This window comes from Struthio camelus, chromosome 7, assembly GCF_040807025.1.
Source record: "Struthio camelus isolate bStrCam1 chromosome 7, bStrCam1.hap1, whole genome shotgun sequence".
NCBI lineage: Eukaryota > Metazoa > Chordata > Aves > Struthioniformes > Struthionidae > Struthio > Struthio camelus.
The window spans coordinates 7244026-7257368 of NC_090948.1; the positions used below are offsets into that span (position 1 = coordinate 7244026).

At 43.2% G+C, this 13343-nt stretch overlaps 1 protein-coding gene across 4 annotated transcripts in view; it reads right to left on the reverse strand.

Moving 5' to 3' along the window:
* The window catches only part of GRK5 (G protein-coupled receptor kinase 5), a 182925-nt gene that overhangs the window by 59720 nt on the left and 109862 nt on the right, over nt 1–13343 (reverse strand). For 2 of the 4 annotated variants that reach the window (XM_068951594.1, XM_068951596.1), the window contains exon 3: nt 8609–8721. The exons of the other annotated variants lie outside the window; for them this stretch is intronic. In XM_068951594.1, the coding sequence (XP_068807695.1) occupies nt 8609–8721 (113 nt within the window). The remainder of the gene's footprint in view (nt 1–8608; nt 8722–13343) is intronic. 4 annotated transcript variants of the gene reach the window in all.

Consider the following 13343-nt stretch of genomic DNA (forward strand, 5'->3'; position numbering starts at 1 on the left):
TATGCCAAAAAAAGAAAATGGACCAACAGATTCCTTAATGGATCTGTGTTGATAGCAAATGTTGGTCAGACAGGCCCTGTTAGCTTGAGTTGTGCAGAAAAGAGATGTGGAAAGCTGAATAGGCATGTATGTCTGGTAAGCGCCTGGCAAGTATCAGCACCTTCTCCTGGAGCTGGATTTGTGTAAATATGGGATTGTCATACTTTGGCAGTTAAATACTAAGATAAGTAAGCCAAGATTTTAGCTTATGTAAGGTGGAAGAAACACGAATTTCTCAAATAAATAGATCACAAGTTTGGAAACCAGCATCTCTCACATTCAGTGATGTCCACATATAGTTACCGGCCCATCTTTTCAGTAGTCTCTTGATAATTTTAAATTGCTGAAGATATTCTTCGGCCATACCAGTCTTTGATGACAGCTGTCGTAAAGAGTTTTAAGTCAAGTACGCCAGTGGCATATATAATGTTTCATCCTGCACTAGACAAAGGCAGCCTTGTCACACAGTTGCTAGCTTTCTCTTCAAATGGCATGGTCACTGGTACTCACTAGATCTAGTGGTGAAGATATAGACCCTGGAAAAGCTGCATCTAATACAAAACACAGTATATAGCTTACTTAGCAATACTGGATCATATTAACTCCCTAGTAAATAAAAACTGATTCAAAACATTTCACCTGCCATTCATAGTGCACCGTGGGATTGTAAAAAAATTCTATCTCCTTTTGCCAGAGATATCCCATTAGGTTTACATCTGATCAGAACGGCAAAACCATAAGCAAACCTGGACAGACCTCTGAAGAAGATTGAATTTTAGCAGGAATTGGATCAATGTTTTGAAATGCACCTCCTAATGGAAATCACCACATGCAGAGCTAAGTGCAGTAAGTTTTACACACACACACACACACACACACGCACACACACACACACTGTATTTAATTCTATCTCAAGATAGTTGGGAAGGAATAACAAGAAATTTTAATTATACTTGCATTTTACATTCTCAAAAATGCTAAACTATAGTGGTGAAGGTAGGAAGTGTCAGACAAGTGAAGATGTGAAAAGGAACTATAAACTCTAACAGTGAACACTGTTGACAGAGATTTAACTGTAGCACGAGTATAAGAAGCCTGTTTCACTTTGTTTGTGTTCTTTATTATTTTTCCCTTCAGTGCCATTGTTGTGCTATGCCGCAGTGGATATTGGTACATTTTCAGCCATAGATTGTTATTACAGGAAGGATTACACATGTATAGAGACATGGTGACTTCCCCATGTTCACTCTGCTGCATGTCTGGGAAGCGTACCAAGGTCCTTAACTCTCAATCTTATGCTTAAATCACAAGATACATCCCCTTCTTCCACAGTACTCAAAAGTATGGCTACAGTTTGGAAGTCCCTAATTGCTAGAAATAACATCATTAGCTAAAATCCATGTGGAAAAAATATTTTCCATTATTCCTTTGATGAATCCAAGCATGTGTTTCAAGGCTCCTGCTCTGAAGTCTAATAGCTTCTCCATGCCCTAGTTAGGTCAGACAGGGCCCTATTCATAGCTCATAAACGAGGGGAGGATTTACGATCACTCTGGCTGCATGGGACGAGCTGCAGGGGAGGCTCTTTCTGTGGGCAGGCACAGATCCTTCAGTCCAAATGGTGAGAGGATGTGGGCCGGCCGCCATTTGTTACTAACTTTTCTTTTGGCTGCTGTTTCTGAGGTAGTAGTTACTTAGGTGGCTCCTGTTTCCCTAGAAGCAACCTTGGCTGAAAGGATGCATGGGGGTGAGAAGCACCCTTTCCTTCGGAGCTGCACACGGTGAAGGGTCGAACTAGACCGGATGGAAAACTGCATTTCCACTGGGGAATGGAGCAAAGTCCAGTCTGTGGGCTTGTTTGGGAAGGGATCATGCACTGGAGGGATGCTAAAGCAAGAAGTTCAGGGACTGGAGAGCGATCGTGACCTACAGAGGATGTTGCCAGAGCAATGTGTGAAAACGTGCTTTGGATGAAAGTCTGCTTTATTGGCTGAGACATGGGGACCCAGTGGAGGTTCACATAAGCAACCTTAACTCCGATATTTCATTTCATCCAGTGCTTTTGACTTAATATTCTTTGAGCTCCTCTCTGGGTGTACGTGAAACTGTATGGCCTTAAAATATGTGAAAATTGAGAAACCAAGCCTAAGGGATCGATCTGTAGAAGGAGGTGGACTCTCTCCCGCAGAGAGAGTCTGGCTGAGTACGGCATAGCCACAGGATTTGGGTCCCTTCTACCTGCCAGGAGACGGAGATGGAAACGGCGGCTTCCACCAGTGTGGTTTCAGGCTTCTCGTTAGAAATCAGAGGATGGCGAAGTACAGGAGCAATGGGGTCAGCTTTTGAGTGTTTGCAGGAGGCTATCGGCATTTTGATCTCAGTTTTATACTCACACTTTCCTAGTTTCCTTCTCTGTTACCCCCAGATACTCTACATTCTTCTGCTCCTCCCTCTCTTCACTCCAAATTCTGCCCTGTGATTGTTCCTACATGCTAGCAACTATGCTTGCACCTGTCTCCACTGAAAATACAAAATATCTGACTGAAAATTGGAAGGAAGAAACCAAACAGCTTAGGTTCATAAAAACGCACATTTCTAAATGAAAAGTTAACTTGAAAGCACATTTTTCATATTTAAACATAGGCCAAAAAGAGCCCTTTTGAATATTTAAAAACACTTTTTGAGTCAATGAATTTGTTGGTATCAACAAACTGGCATTTCTGATGGAAAAAGCCTTGAACAGCTTTAAGGCACACATACACAGATGGTTTATATACCACATAAGGCACTTAACTAAATGAACGCACTCTAACAGAGAGGCAAGGTTTTTACAACTGACATTAAACGGGTGCTTGTTCATCCTTTTACCCCAGATAAGTGTGATGTCTAGTGAAGCATTCAGCTGCAAATTCCACCTGAGGAGATCGCCTGCCTCGCTCCCAGTCCCCGTGCCTGTTCAACACCGGCAGAAACAACCTAGAGAGGCGATTTTCCTCCACAGGTTGTACTTCTGGGTGACTTTGGTGTAAAAAAACACAATGTACTACTGCAGCTTAGCAGGAAAACGATTTCAGATTATGTTCTCCTTGACCAGAATTAGCCATAGCCCCCTCACAACTCTGCCCAGTCAGAGTAAAGGTGGTCTACATTATTATGTTAAAAGCTCTCCCCTAAAAAAGACAAGGAAAAGGTTCAAACTGTGTGTGAGTAGAGGAAGCAGGAAGGAAGAGTCAAGAAGTCTGCGGTAAAGTTTTGCCTTTATAAAGGCGCACCAAAATGAGACGATAGGAGCGAGAAATGTCGGGAGCTGGCACCCCTGGGAGCAGGTATTGCTGAGAAGGGGATGCAGGTAAGAGGCCCTGCTGAACTGCCGTATTCTGGTACGGGAGGCACCGTCTGGCTGAAAAGGAAACACATATTACTAACGGGTTAGCTACTTACTGATCTGCCTTTCAGCACAGGAAATGTATCCCGTAACATTTTATTTTAATGGCTGTCTTTCAACATCTACAAAGTTGTATGATATGGCTGAAATATTTGTAAGTATAGCAAAGTGTGCTGTAGGGCTGTGTGTGAAATCTTTGTTAAGTGTTCATAGGGGACCTAATTTATTCATGAAACAGCTCCATGAAATGATAATAATTCATGTCTGTATAGCTCCATCATCTGAAAGGCTATGTAAGAGTTTGGCGAACTATTAATGGGAGAGCTTGTCTTTGTGTTTATGTGCACACAGATAAGCACACAGTGTATATGACAACACATTCATACACGTATGGACAGGTCGTGACCATCGGTACTTGTTACTAGATATTTCTACCTAGTCAGCTCAGGACCCCTGTTATGAAATGGTTTGCACGATATCCGTAATGGGAGATGACGTTCTGTTCTTATGATCTTATAATATATGATAGGAGAAGGGACTGCTGTTGCCCCATTACCCAGATAGACATCCGGAGCCCAGACAGATGGACATGCTGATGGCCACCCGCTGAACCCTCAGCCAAGGTGGGAGCAGATTTCTGACTCTCTGCTAGCTTTGCACTGCCAAAATCTGTAGCTCCCCACTTTTATCACAAATGTGGCGTCTTACTGCTTACAAACGACATACCTTTGGAGTCCATTTTACAGCTGATAGATTGTGGCTAATTACCCGCACACTATTCTCAGATAACATGTAGAAACTTTATATCTCTGAGCACTTTAATCTCAATTATGGCTTGAAATTGGCCGATGTATTCAAAAGTTTTAGAGGTAACTGACAGAAACACCCACACACATGCAGAATGCAACGACATAATCCTTTTTTCTTCAGAAAGCCAGCCTAACATCAACTGCTTCAACCGTAAAGACAAAAAACCAGATGTTGCTAAAATTATATTTGCAGGAGACTATCTCAGACCAGGTTAATTATTTCACCCAACAGCTGAAATAAGTGTTCAGCAAAGTGCAGATTTGTTTTATTTATGTACTCTGGTCTGCAAGGTCTGGTTGATTTTACCAGCCTTTGGAAGTAAGAGTGTGTGAGAGTTCTTGCAAAACTTAGTTCCACCTAAGTATGGAAATGGAGATTATTGGTAGGTTGCTGAGTGACTGGCACAGCTTCTGGTTTCCACCCAGGAGCACTGACTCTTGCTTCCTTTGCAGGCACTGGTTAAAGAAACTGGACTAAAAATTGGGAGGCACTGATTTCTGGCTTCTGCCAATGACGTACTGTGTGACCTGGTAAAGACACTTAACCATGCTCTAAGGTGCACTTTCTCTCTGTAGAAGAGAGGTAGTCTTACTTCTCAGTGCACAAAAAGCTTTGTGAGCCTCTGATGAGCAGCTAAATACTTTTCTTTATTACTTTTTCTTTTTATTTTATGGTACATAAAACCCAAGTTTTGCATCCCGTGCTAGAAAGATAACTAAGTCAAAAGAAAATGGAGAGTCTTGGCCTTTTCTGCTCAGGGCTTTTTACAGCAGGTGGTCTCTAAAAGGGTATATTTCACATTCCTGGTGGTCTCAGAATAGGCTGTAAAGTCAAATTTTTGCTCTCATTATAGAACTTTTTTGCCTAACATAGGACTTGGCCTGCATCCCACTACTCACTCAACACAGTGTGACTCTGCTGGGCGAATTTCAGTAGCAATCATCCAATTTAATGGTTATGGGCTGTGTTGCTAGACCTTAATATTGGATAATGCAGGGATTTTCACTGGCTGGGAGCAAACTAGTACAGAATTGGAAATCAATAAACAAAGGAGACTGTTGTTAATTGGCTTGAAAAAGAAGAGAGAGAGTGAAAATTCAGACCTCCACGCAGCTAGACGTTTTGTTCACGAACTGCTCATACTGCTAGTCTCAGCCTAACTGGGAATAGATCGCTGGCCTGCACTGAAATACGGTAAAAATACACAGGGCAGTTCAAGCCTGCAAAGGGAAACTGAGGGTGTGTGCAAAGCACGCCCTTACAAAATGATGTGGGGATATTAGTCTCGAATTGCTTGGGCAGGGAACCTTTATAACAAGCCCGCCTGTGGCAACCTTTTCACAGCGCCGGTGTCACGTATGCTGCGCTGAGGCTGGGAGCACACCGAATTTCGCTGTTTGGCAGCATCACTCCACACGGTTTCAGGAGGATAAAATGACACAGTGCCCTAAATTCCAGGAGCGAGGGCCGGGCTGCGGCAGCCCTGCCGGTTCGTCGGCGCCGAGAGCAGCGCCGCGGCGGCGGCCGTGCGGTGCGGCGGAGGTTATCACGCGGCGCCCCGAAGCTTGTTGTACTGCTGCGACGAGAAGATAAATAGCCAAAGGGAGGGGACAGTAATGTTTCCTCTTGCCCAGACTTCATTACTGTTGTCAACTTAAACCGTACGCTCTGCGCGCACATGTCTCCCTCCTACCACGTGTGCGTACAGCCAGCACAATGTCGTCTTGTTCTCTGTAGCCCCTGGGTGCTACTAGAACAAAAATGTGATGACTGCTACTACTACACTAAGTAACAAAAGAACCCAAATTCTGTAACCGTAACCCTTTCCAAACTGAAAACAATCCTGTTTTGTCTGAAATTAAAACCTCATGGGAAAAATTTTTTGTTGCTCTCCCAACGGACTTCTATGGCTTTTTAAATGGACAACCACAGTCAGTCTCCTCAGGGCTGTAGGCATCACGTTTTTTGCGGTAATTCTGTGGTGCTGCCTACCCCCCAGACTGGCGAGTGGCATCTAATCAGTGGCAGACATCTGACTAGAAGATGACTGTTTGGTGCAGGATAAACCCATCCAGCGCATCTGAAACATACTTTTGCCTGCCTGCCTTCAGCACAACTGCGCAACACATTTGTCAGATACAATACTTTTATGGACCCGTTTGGCTAAGCCCTTCCACAGGAGGAAATCACTACCAGTGCTAGGAATGTAAGATGGAAGTCATGACCACCCACAAACGTCTGAGAGAAACCTTTCTGAGCCTTGTGCAGGTGTTTGTTGAAAGACTACTTTTTTACCCTGCAGAAGCAGGAGCGTGAACGCTTTGGTTGATCCCATGAAGCTAAGCATGACACTTTCTGTTGAGGTGAACAGAAGAAAGTCCTGACTTCATGATCTTGGATATAACCTCTGAGAAGAATTATCAGGTTTCATCTGTGCAACGGGAAAGTTCAGACATATGCGTTCACTTCTCAGGATGACACGACTATGAAAGGTATTCCACAGTCAATTATATATTCTCTTTTCAGAGCAAGTGCAGTATAGTCTTGACCGTGAATTCTGTACGGGTCTCTTAGATCTAAGCGCTGGAGAGCACAGTGCTGCAGTCTATCAATGTATGCACCAAACGCATTTCAGAAAATTAACTGCTTTTTTGGTTTACCTGTTAAGTTGACTGTGTACAGTTTTTGACCACTTAGTGCCACATAATTCTATAGACTGTTAAGCAGAAAGTGGAGCATTTTCTACCTATTGCAGGAGGTAGATTGCTCCACCGTTTATTACTATGGCAGCATGGAGACCTAACGTCTAATATAAGTAACACTTTGAGATGAATGTCATCTTTCTTTAGCACTGCTGTAAGCCATCCAAGAAAAAAGCCAATTTTACAACACATTTCTATGATTCAGCAGCCTGTTTGTGAAATCAAATTGCTGAATTAGTCTAAGAAAAAAAATGTATCTGAAAAGCATTAAAATGTTTTAAATAATGTTAATCAAGCCAAAAACAGTTTACAGAAGTTCAAAGATGATCTTAAGAATTATATTGAGACCAAAAATGCCAAATAAATTAATTTTAATAGCACTTTATCCAACACTTTCTGTGATGAAGATCTACTATAGATGCTGCAATACTAATACAACATCAAACTTCATAATAAACATTGTAATAAACATTAAGTGGCCACATGTCCTTTTCAGAACTCTTAGTTTTACAACATAACTTCAGCGTTATCCTCACAACTGCCTAGAGCTTAGAAATAGCTTCAACTCACTACCAAACAACTTTATTCCTGTTGTCACGCATTGTTTTGCTTTTGTCTGTTCCTGTCAGCCAGAGAGCAAAGCCCCTCAACACTCACAGTCAGCCGTGAAAACCGGCAGTTCATCTCTGCCTACCTGCTACGATTTAGCCTTTTGGCTCATCCATGCCTTACCTGGACCTGAAAACACACTTCCTGCCTCTGGACCTGAAAACACACTTCTCACACTGGCACTGCGCACGGCCAGACGCTGCCGGTTTGGGAGCGAGCTTCAGGTCCCCTGGGGAGCTGCGGGGAGTTGTTTTGCCCAAAGGCTGGGTTAATGGGTAGCTCACTGGAGTGGAAAATGGGTAGCTGGACTTCATTATCAGGTTTGTCACAGCTTTCCTGGTGACCTCAGTCAAACCACTTCTAAACCTTGTGCCTCTTGTTTCCCTATTTGAAAAACATGGATAAAAATGGGGACATCCTTGGTATATCACCCTGAAGTCTACTGATGAGAAGGCTTGGCAAGGGCTAGATATTATTATCATAATCCTCATCATCTCCTGTCGGTCCATTGCTTGTCTTTCCTCCCAGCTCCTTCCTGCACGGCAGGCTTCATTGGCATCAAAGGACATTATTCACACCAGCTTGGCTGCTTGTGCCTTGGTGCCATAGTCAGGCCACATATCCACCACGCCAGAGTGCCTGTCCTTCTCCCTTTCCCGTGGCTAGCACTCCCTGAGGCTGATGCTGACCCTGCGTGTAGCGCTGCCTCTCCCTCTGCCTTGAGTGACGGTGCGGCAGCTTCTGGGAAGCTGACACAGTCAGTCCCTGTCAACAGCTTGCTCAGGTGCATTAAATACAAAATCATGTCCCATTAAACAGCGATTTCTGGAGGTCATGGGAATCTTTTAAAGAAGCATTTTGACTATGGAGTTGCAGAATGACACTCTGATCAAACAGCTTATTCTGCCAGAGCTCAGCGCATGAAAGGTTGCCGTGGTGGAGCGGAGGCAGGGACCACTATGCCTTCAGAGCAATGCTTTAGTTCTCCAGTGGTGCTCTTAAGTTCATTACCAAGGAACAGAGTGCTGCAAAGCACCGCAAAATATCACAAGAATTGACTTACCACTGAGTCAAGAAACCTAATGCAGCACTCAAGCTCGGGTCGAGTTTCACAGAACTGCCGAAAGAGAAGCCTTCCGATCGGCTGCTTTTCGCATATACTGCAGTAATCTCTCTCTAGAGGCAATAAAGAGAAGAAGAGAAGCATGAAAATCTGAAGAGCTGCTCTCTGCCTTTAGGGTTGATTAGGAACTTAAAACATTGTGAGTGAGTGCAGAACTATGACCCTAATTAGAACTTCCTTCTCCTTCCTCCCCTCCCCTTCCATTTCAGATATCAAAGTACAAATATAATTAATGGCTTAAAGAATCAAAGATGACAGGCTGTTTTACAGAGATGACATAGGCAAAAGCCCCACAAAAGCCGTCCAGCTATTACGGAAAGATAATTTCAGATTTTTCCATGCTGGAATTACATATACTTTGCGAAGGTACCACTCCGACCGGCAGTGTTTGTGGGAATTTGAGGAGCAAACTACAAGGCCTTGAAACGTGAATCTATACATTAAAGAGTACAAAAAGTAGGAATTTGTGGTGACTTTACTGGTTCCTTCTCAGGTATGCACTGAAACGCACCTAATCTCTGGAAAAGCTAAAGCTACTCCCTACTAAATAATTATTGCAAAATACGCATATTTAAAGGTTTCAGAACTTCTTCTATTTACTTGTTGAGCATTAACCAATGCTTAGGTCATATGGCATCCAGCTGGTGGGTTTCAGTTACACCATGCACCTTTGCAGCAGTTTATTTTTCCTTAAACGTGTTTTTTAAATGCTATTTCCCTGTGCTGGATCTGTCCTGAATCCAGAACCATCACTCTGTTAAACCAAAAGGTCCTTTACCCACTATAGGTATCATCTGCAGGAAAACATGGGGAAAAAGACAGCCATCTTTAATTGACATAGTACCAGCATAAATGAAGAGGGCTTTGAATACTATTTTGGCAGAAGCAGCAAATCCCACAGCCTGTTTGGAGCTGCAGTACTCGCTCAAGCACGTTATCCCTTTAGAAGCACACACATGTCAAACAACATACTGTGTTTCCTTAAGCGTTCTTCTCACCACCCTCCTCGCTGCCATATGGCAGTTACTGTTATTATGGAAACAACCAGCTTCTAAACACATAACATAACACTGCAAACAGACATACTAAACCCACACAAGTTGTCAGGGCCTTGGCTATTTCGCTCTCAGGCCTGGAGTAACTGGTGCAATGTCTTTTATTACCCCTTCGCTCTGTCCACTCCCTCCCTTCAGCTCCATCCACTCCAAGGAAAAAGCTGCAGGCACAAATCTGCGAACAAACTCGCGTTTGTCATCAGACACACAGCAGGAGGGTTCACTCATCACAGTTCACACCGTGAAGCCCATGCCCCTGCAAGACCAGGACATCCTACCACAGCAGAACAAGTATGAGATACCAAACTTGCTCACCTGCAGTTAGGCTGCTGTCAGGTTTTACATGGGAGTGCGATGGCCTGAGCACCCCCAAAGTTTCCCTCTTATAGAAGGAAGGACAATGCTTGCATAGTGCTTTACCTGCATGCAGATATGGCAGCACTTCAGGAATTGTCCTCTGAAGCATCTACCAAGTTCTCACTGGAGATGCAGATTGGAGTTAGCTGGACTGTGCATTTAATTCAGTGTGATCCTACTCAGGTCTGGTTTGCTAGAGCAATCTGGGACAACGTACCAGAACCACTGTGTGGCTAGTACTGCCAGTTCATTTTGGATTAGGATTTCATTCACTCTATCTAGAAGATTGCAATGTTTTGATACCCTCTAACAAATAAGACTGGATCTAAATCACTGTTTTAATCTTAATTTGACCTCTAGCCTATCTAACTATCAGCAACAAGCTTGTGACACTGGTTTGTTTGCATTAGTTGGAGCCTCTAGGTTGGAACATCATGACACAGACATGTACGGCGAGAAAGTCAGCAGGCTCAGTTTGACGCTGAGCAGCCTTGGGGTGTCCTTGCAAGTCTTACAAGTTTATGCTGCTTCACCAAGTGACTTTTTCAGCCAGAAAGGAATCGCTCTTCTCATTCTAGTGGAGGAATATGCAAAAACACATAGTGCTAAGGTAAGCACAGGAGTCTGGTAAGTGCCCAAGTGGATCAAAACAGCAGCTTACAATGTCACAGAGACACGCGGAGCCAGAGGTTCTGCAGCTCAGGTGTGCTTTCCTGGCACGTCTGGACGAGGTGCTGCATCTATCTGATGCTGCTTTTCACTGTCTTGACTAAATAACTCTTCTAAGGATATTCATAAAATAGACACCTTGAATGTCTGTAGCACATAGCCTTCCTTATCTCAGAAATCAATCACTCTAGAAGCCCAAATCCACAGTAATCTTTCTCAATACTAAAAAAGGAGTGCAAAAAATGTGATTTCTTAGTCTGAATTACAGATATGTGATAAAACAAAATACAGACCAACAAATACATTTAAGCAGCTAATTTGTTCTATATTTTCTCTTGTTTAGTTTTATCTGATACAAAGTGTCAGTGCTTGTGGTACAAAATGCACAGTCATTTTTTCAAGATGTTATAATATGGCCATACTCACTGTAGCACAGAGGGTTCTTTTCTAACTAAAAAGCTAGTAGTATCAGCTAAAGTCAGCATGCAAATTGCATATTGAACTACTATATTTTATAACGTGCCAGATAAAGAAAACAAGAAGCTAAACACTATTACATATGTGGATAATCTAAACATAAAGATACAAGCACAGACTTTCTTTTACAGCATATAACTTGGCCAACACACAAGAATGGCGACCCATTTGTAATGAGGAAAAAGGAAATACCAGAAATAATCTCTGAAAACACAAGAGCCAGGCAGTTCCCTGGAGCCATCCACTCCTTGGTAATGTTCACTTAAGCGCTGGCTATACCAATACAGACAATAAATACATGATGTAACTGTTTTCATTCCTAGTAGGTGACACAAAATATTTTCTTAGGCCCTGATCTTGCAACTGACCTCACTAAGTCAGACGAAGGACTCTGCTCTTAGCTAAATTTTGGGATACATGGGCCCCGAAGCGGACGAAGAAATAAAAATACCTCTCTCAGCTCAAAAACGGAAAGAAGAGGTGGACAGCTTTATTATTATAAGGAAAGAGCCAAAGCAAAGGTGCTCTACAGTGCACCCAGAGACCCGGCCGGAGCACCCCGAGCCGTACTGCACGCTGCCGGCCGTGCAGGCAGAGGATGGCGAGCTAGGCAGGGAAGGCAATCAGGAGGCTCCCCGGGGCCGCGGTTAATTGCTGTGCCCTTCTCGGTCTGTCTGCCAGTTTTAAAAAAAAAAAAAAAATCCATCCAGTTTCAAAAGTTTAAAAAAGAGAAAGAACGATTTCCTGAGGAAATGGAAATGTTAAACACTTGGAAGTGAAACCACATGCTGATGACGCCGAGGTGTAACTAAAACAGTCCTGAGAGAGAGATCTGTGGCAGCCAGGCCCCCCGGCTCGGGCAGCGTCCTGTTCAACACCTGCAGATCACTCCAAAGGCAGGTGAAAAGCTGGGTGGGTGGCAGCCCAAGAAGAGCAGGCCGTTCTCGCTGCCGCCGCGCTCCTTGTTTAGCAAATATAACCGGCCAATTGTGCGGGCATGCAAACGAATTATTTATCTTCCCAGCTGAGCGACTACACAGATTACTACAGATGAGAATGTTTGTTAAAAGGCAGTAGGTAAAATGCGATAACAAATACCCTGAAGATAAACGACATTTACTCTGAATTCTCCTGACTCCTTTTTCTCTTTACCCCTCAGCGTCTATATTAAAGGAGCACTTCCGGCAGGAGCGCCGCGCACACAGAACACACCAACGTCATTCCACTACAGTAGTGACGCCTCTATACAGATAACGCCGTCACCATTCAGACTCTCAGCGCCGAAAACATCACCTCAAAAATTTTAGAGAGAAACAACAGTCTGCAGAGGAACCAGGTCTCTCCTCTTCCACGTTTGCAATACACCATCGGGATTTTGCTGGGTTTAGTGGTGAAGTAGAAAAGTAGGTGATGACATCTGGCTGAAAAGCAGTCTTCTCTGATGTGTTCTCGTTCAGGGTAAAATGCAGGTGTCTAAGCGAGATATGTTCCCTCAGACTGCTACGGAAAGTTGTACTTCTGTTTCTGGACAGAGGCCTGCTGTTTGAAGGGCTACTAATGCAACACCTGTTATCAGCTAGAGAGGCTTCCTCCTGTAAAATGTCTGTGCAGAGGGATGAGTTTAGTTTAAATCTTCTTGCTTTTCAAGTGTACAAAACCCAGGAACATCCTTTTGGTTTTTTGGTCATTACTGGTGTGGCCAATGATTGTACTTACATATTATCTATTAAGTGGCATTTTATTTTCCTCTTTAAAATAATGTAATCCTAAGAGAATATACTTCAAAGAAATACATGCAGAATCACCAGAGAGACATGCACCATGCTGTAACACATTAAAATTTGGATTTGATCTTCGGATCTCTGCTCTCCTTGGCAATAAAACAGCCCAGATTAAAACTAAGATCCAAATGCAATGTAATTCCACTGCCTAAAAAAAACCCCAAATGCCTAGAAACGCAAAAATGCATGTGAGGAGAATTAATTATTCATTTTCCTGTTTGTGCTCAATTCTCAAAAGGACCCAAGATGAGAAAACATCTTCCTTTTCCATTTTGTTTTTCTTTAAGACAAATCAAAGTGATAATCTTTCAAGTAGATGTTGCTCCACGTCTAGTA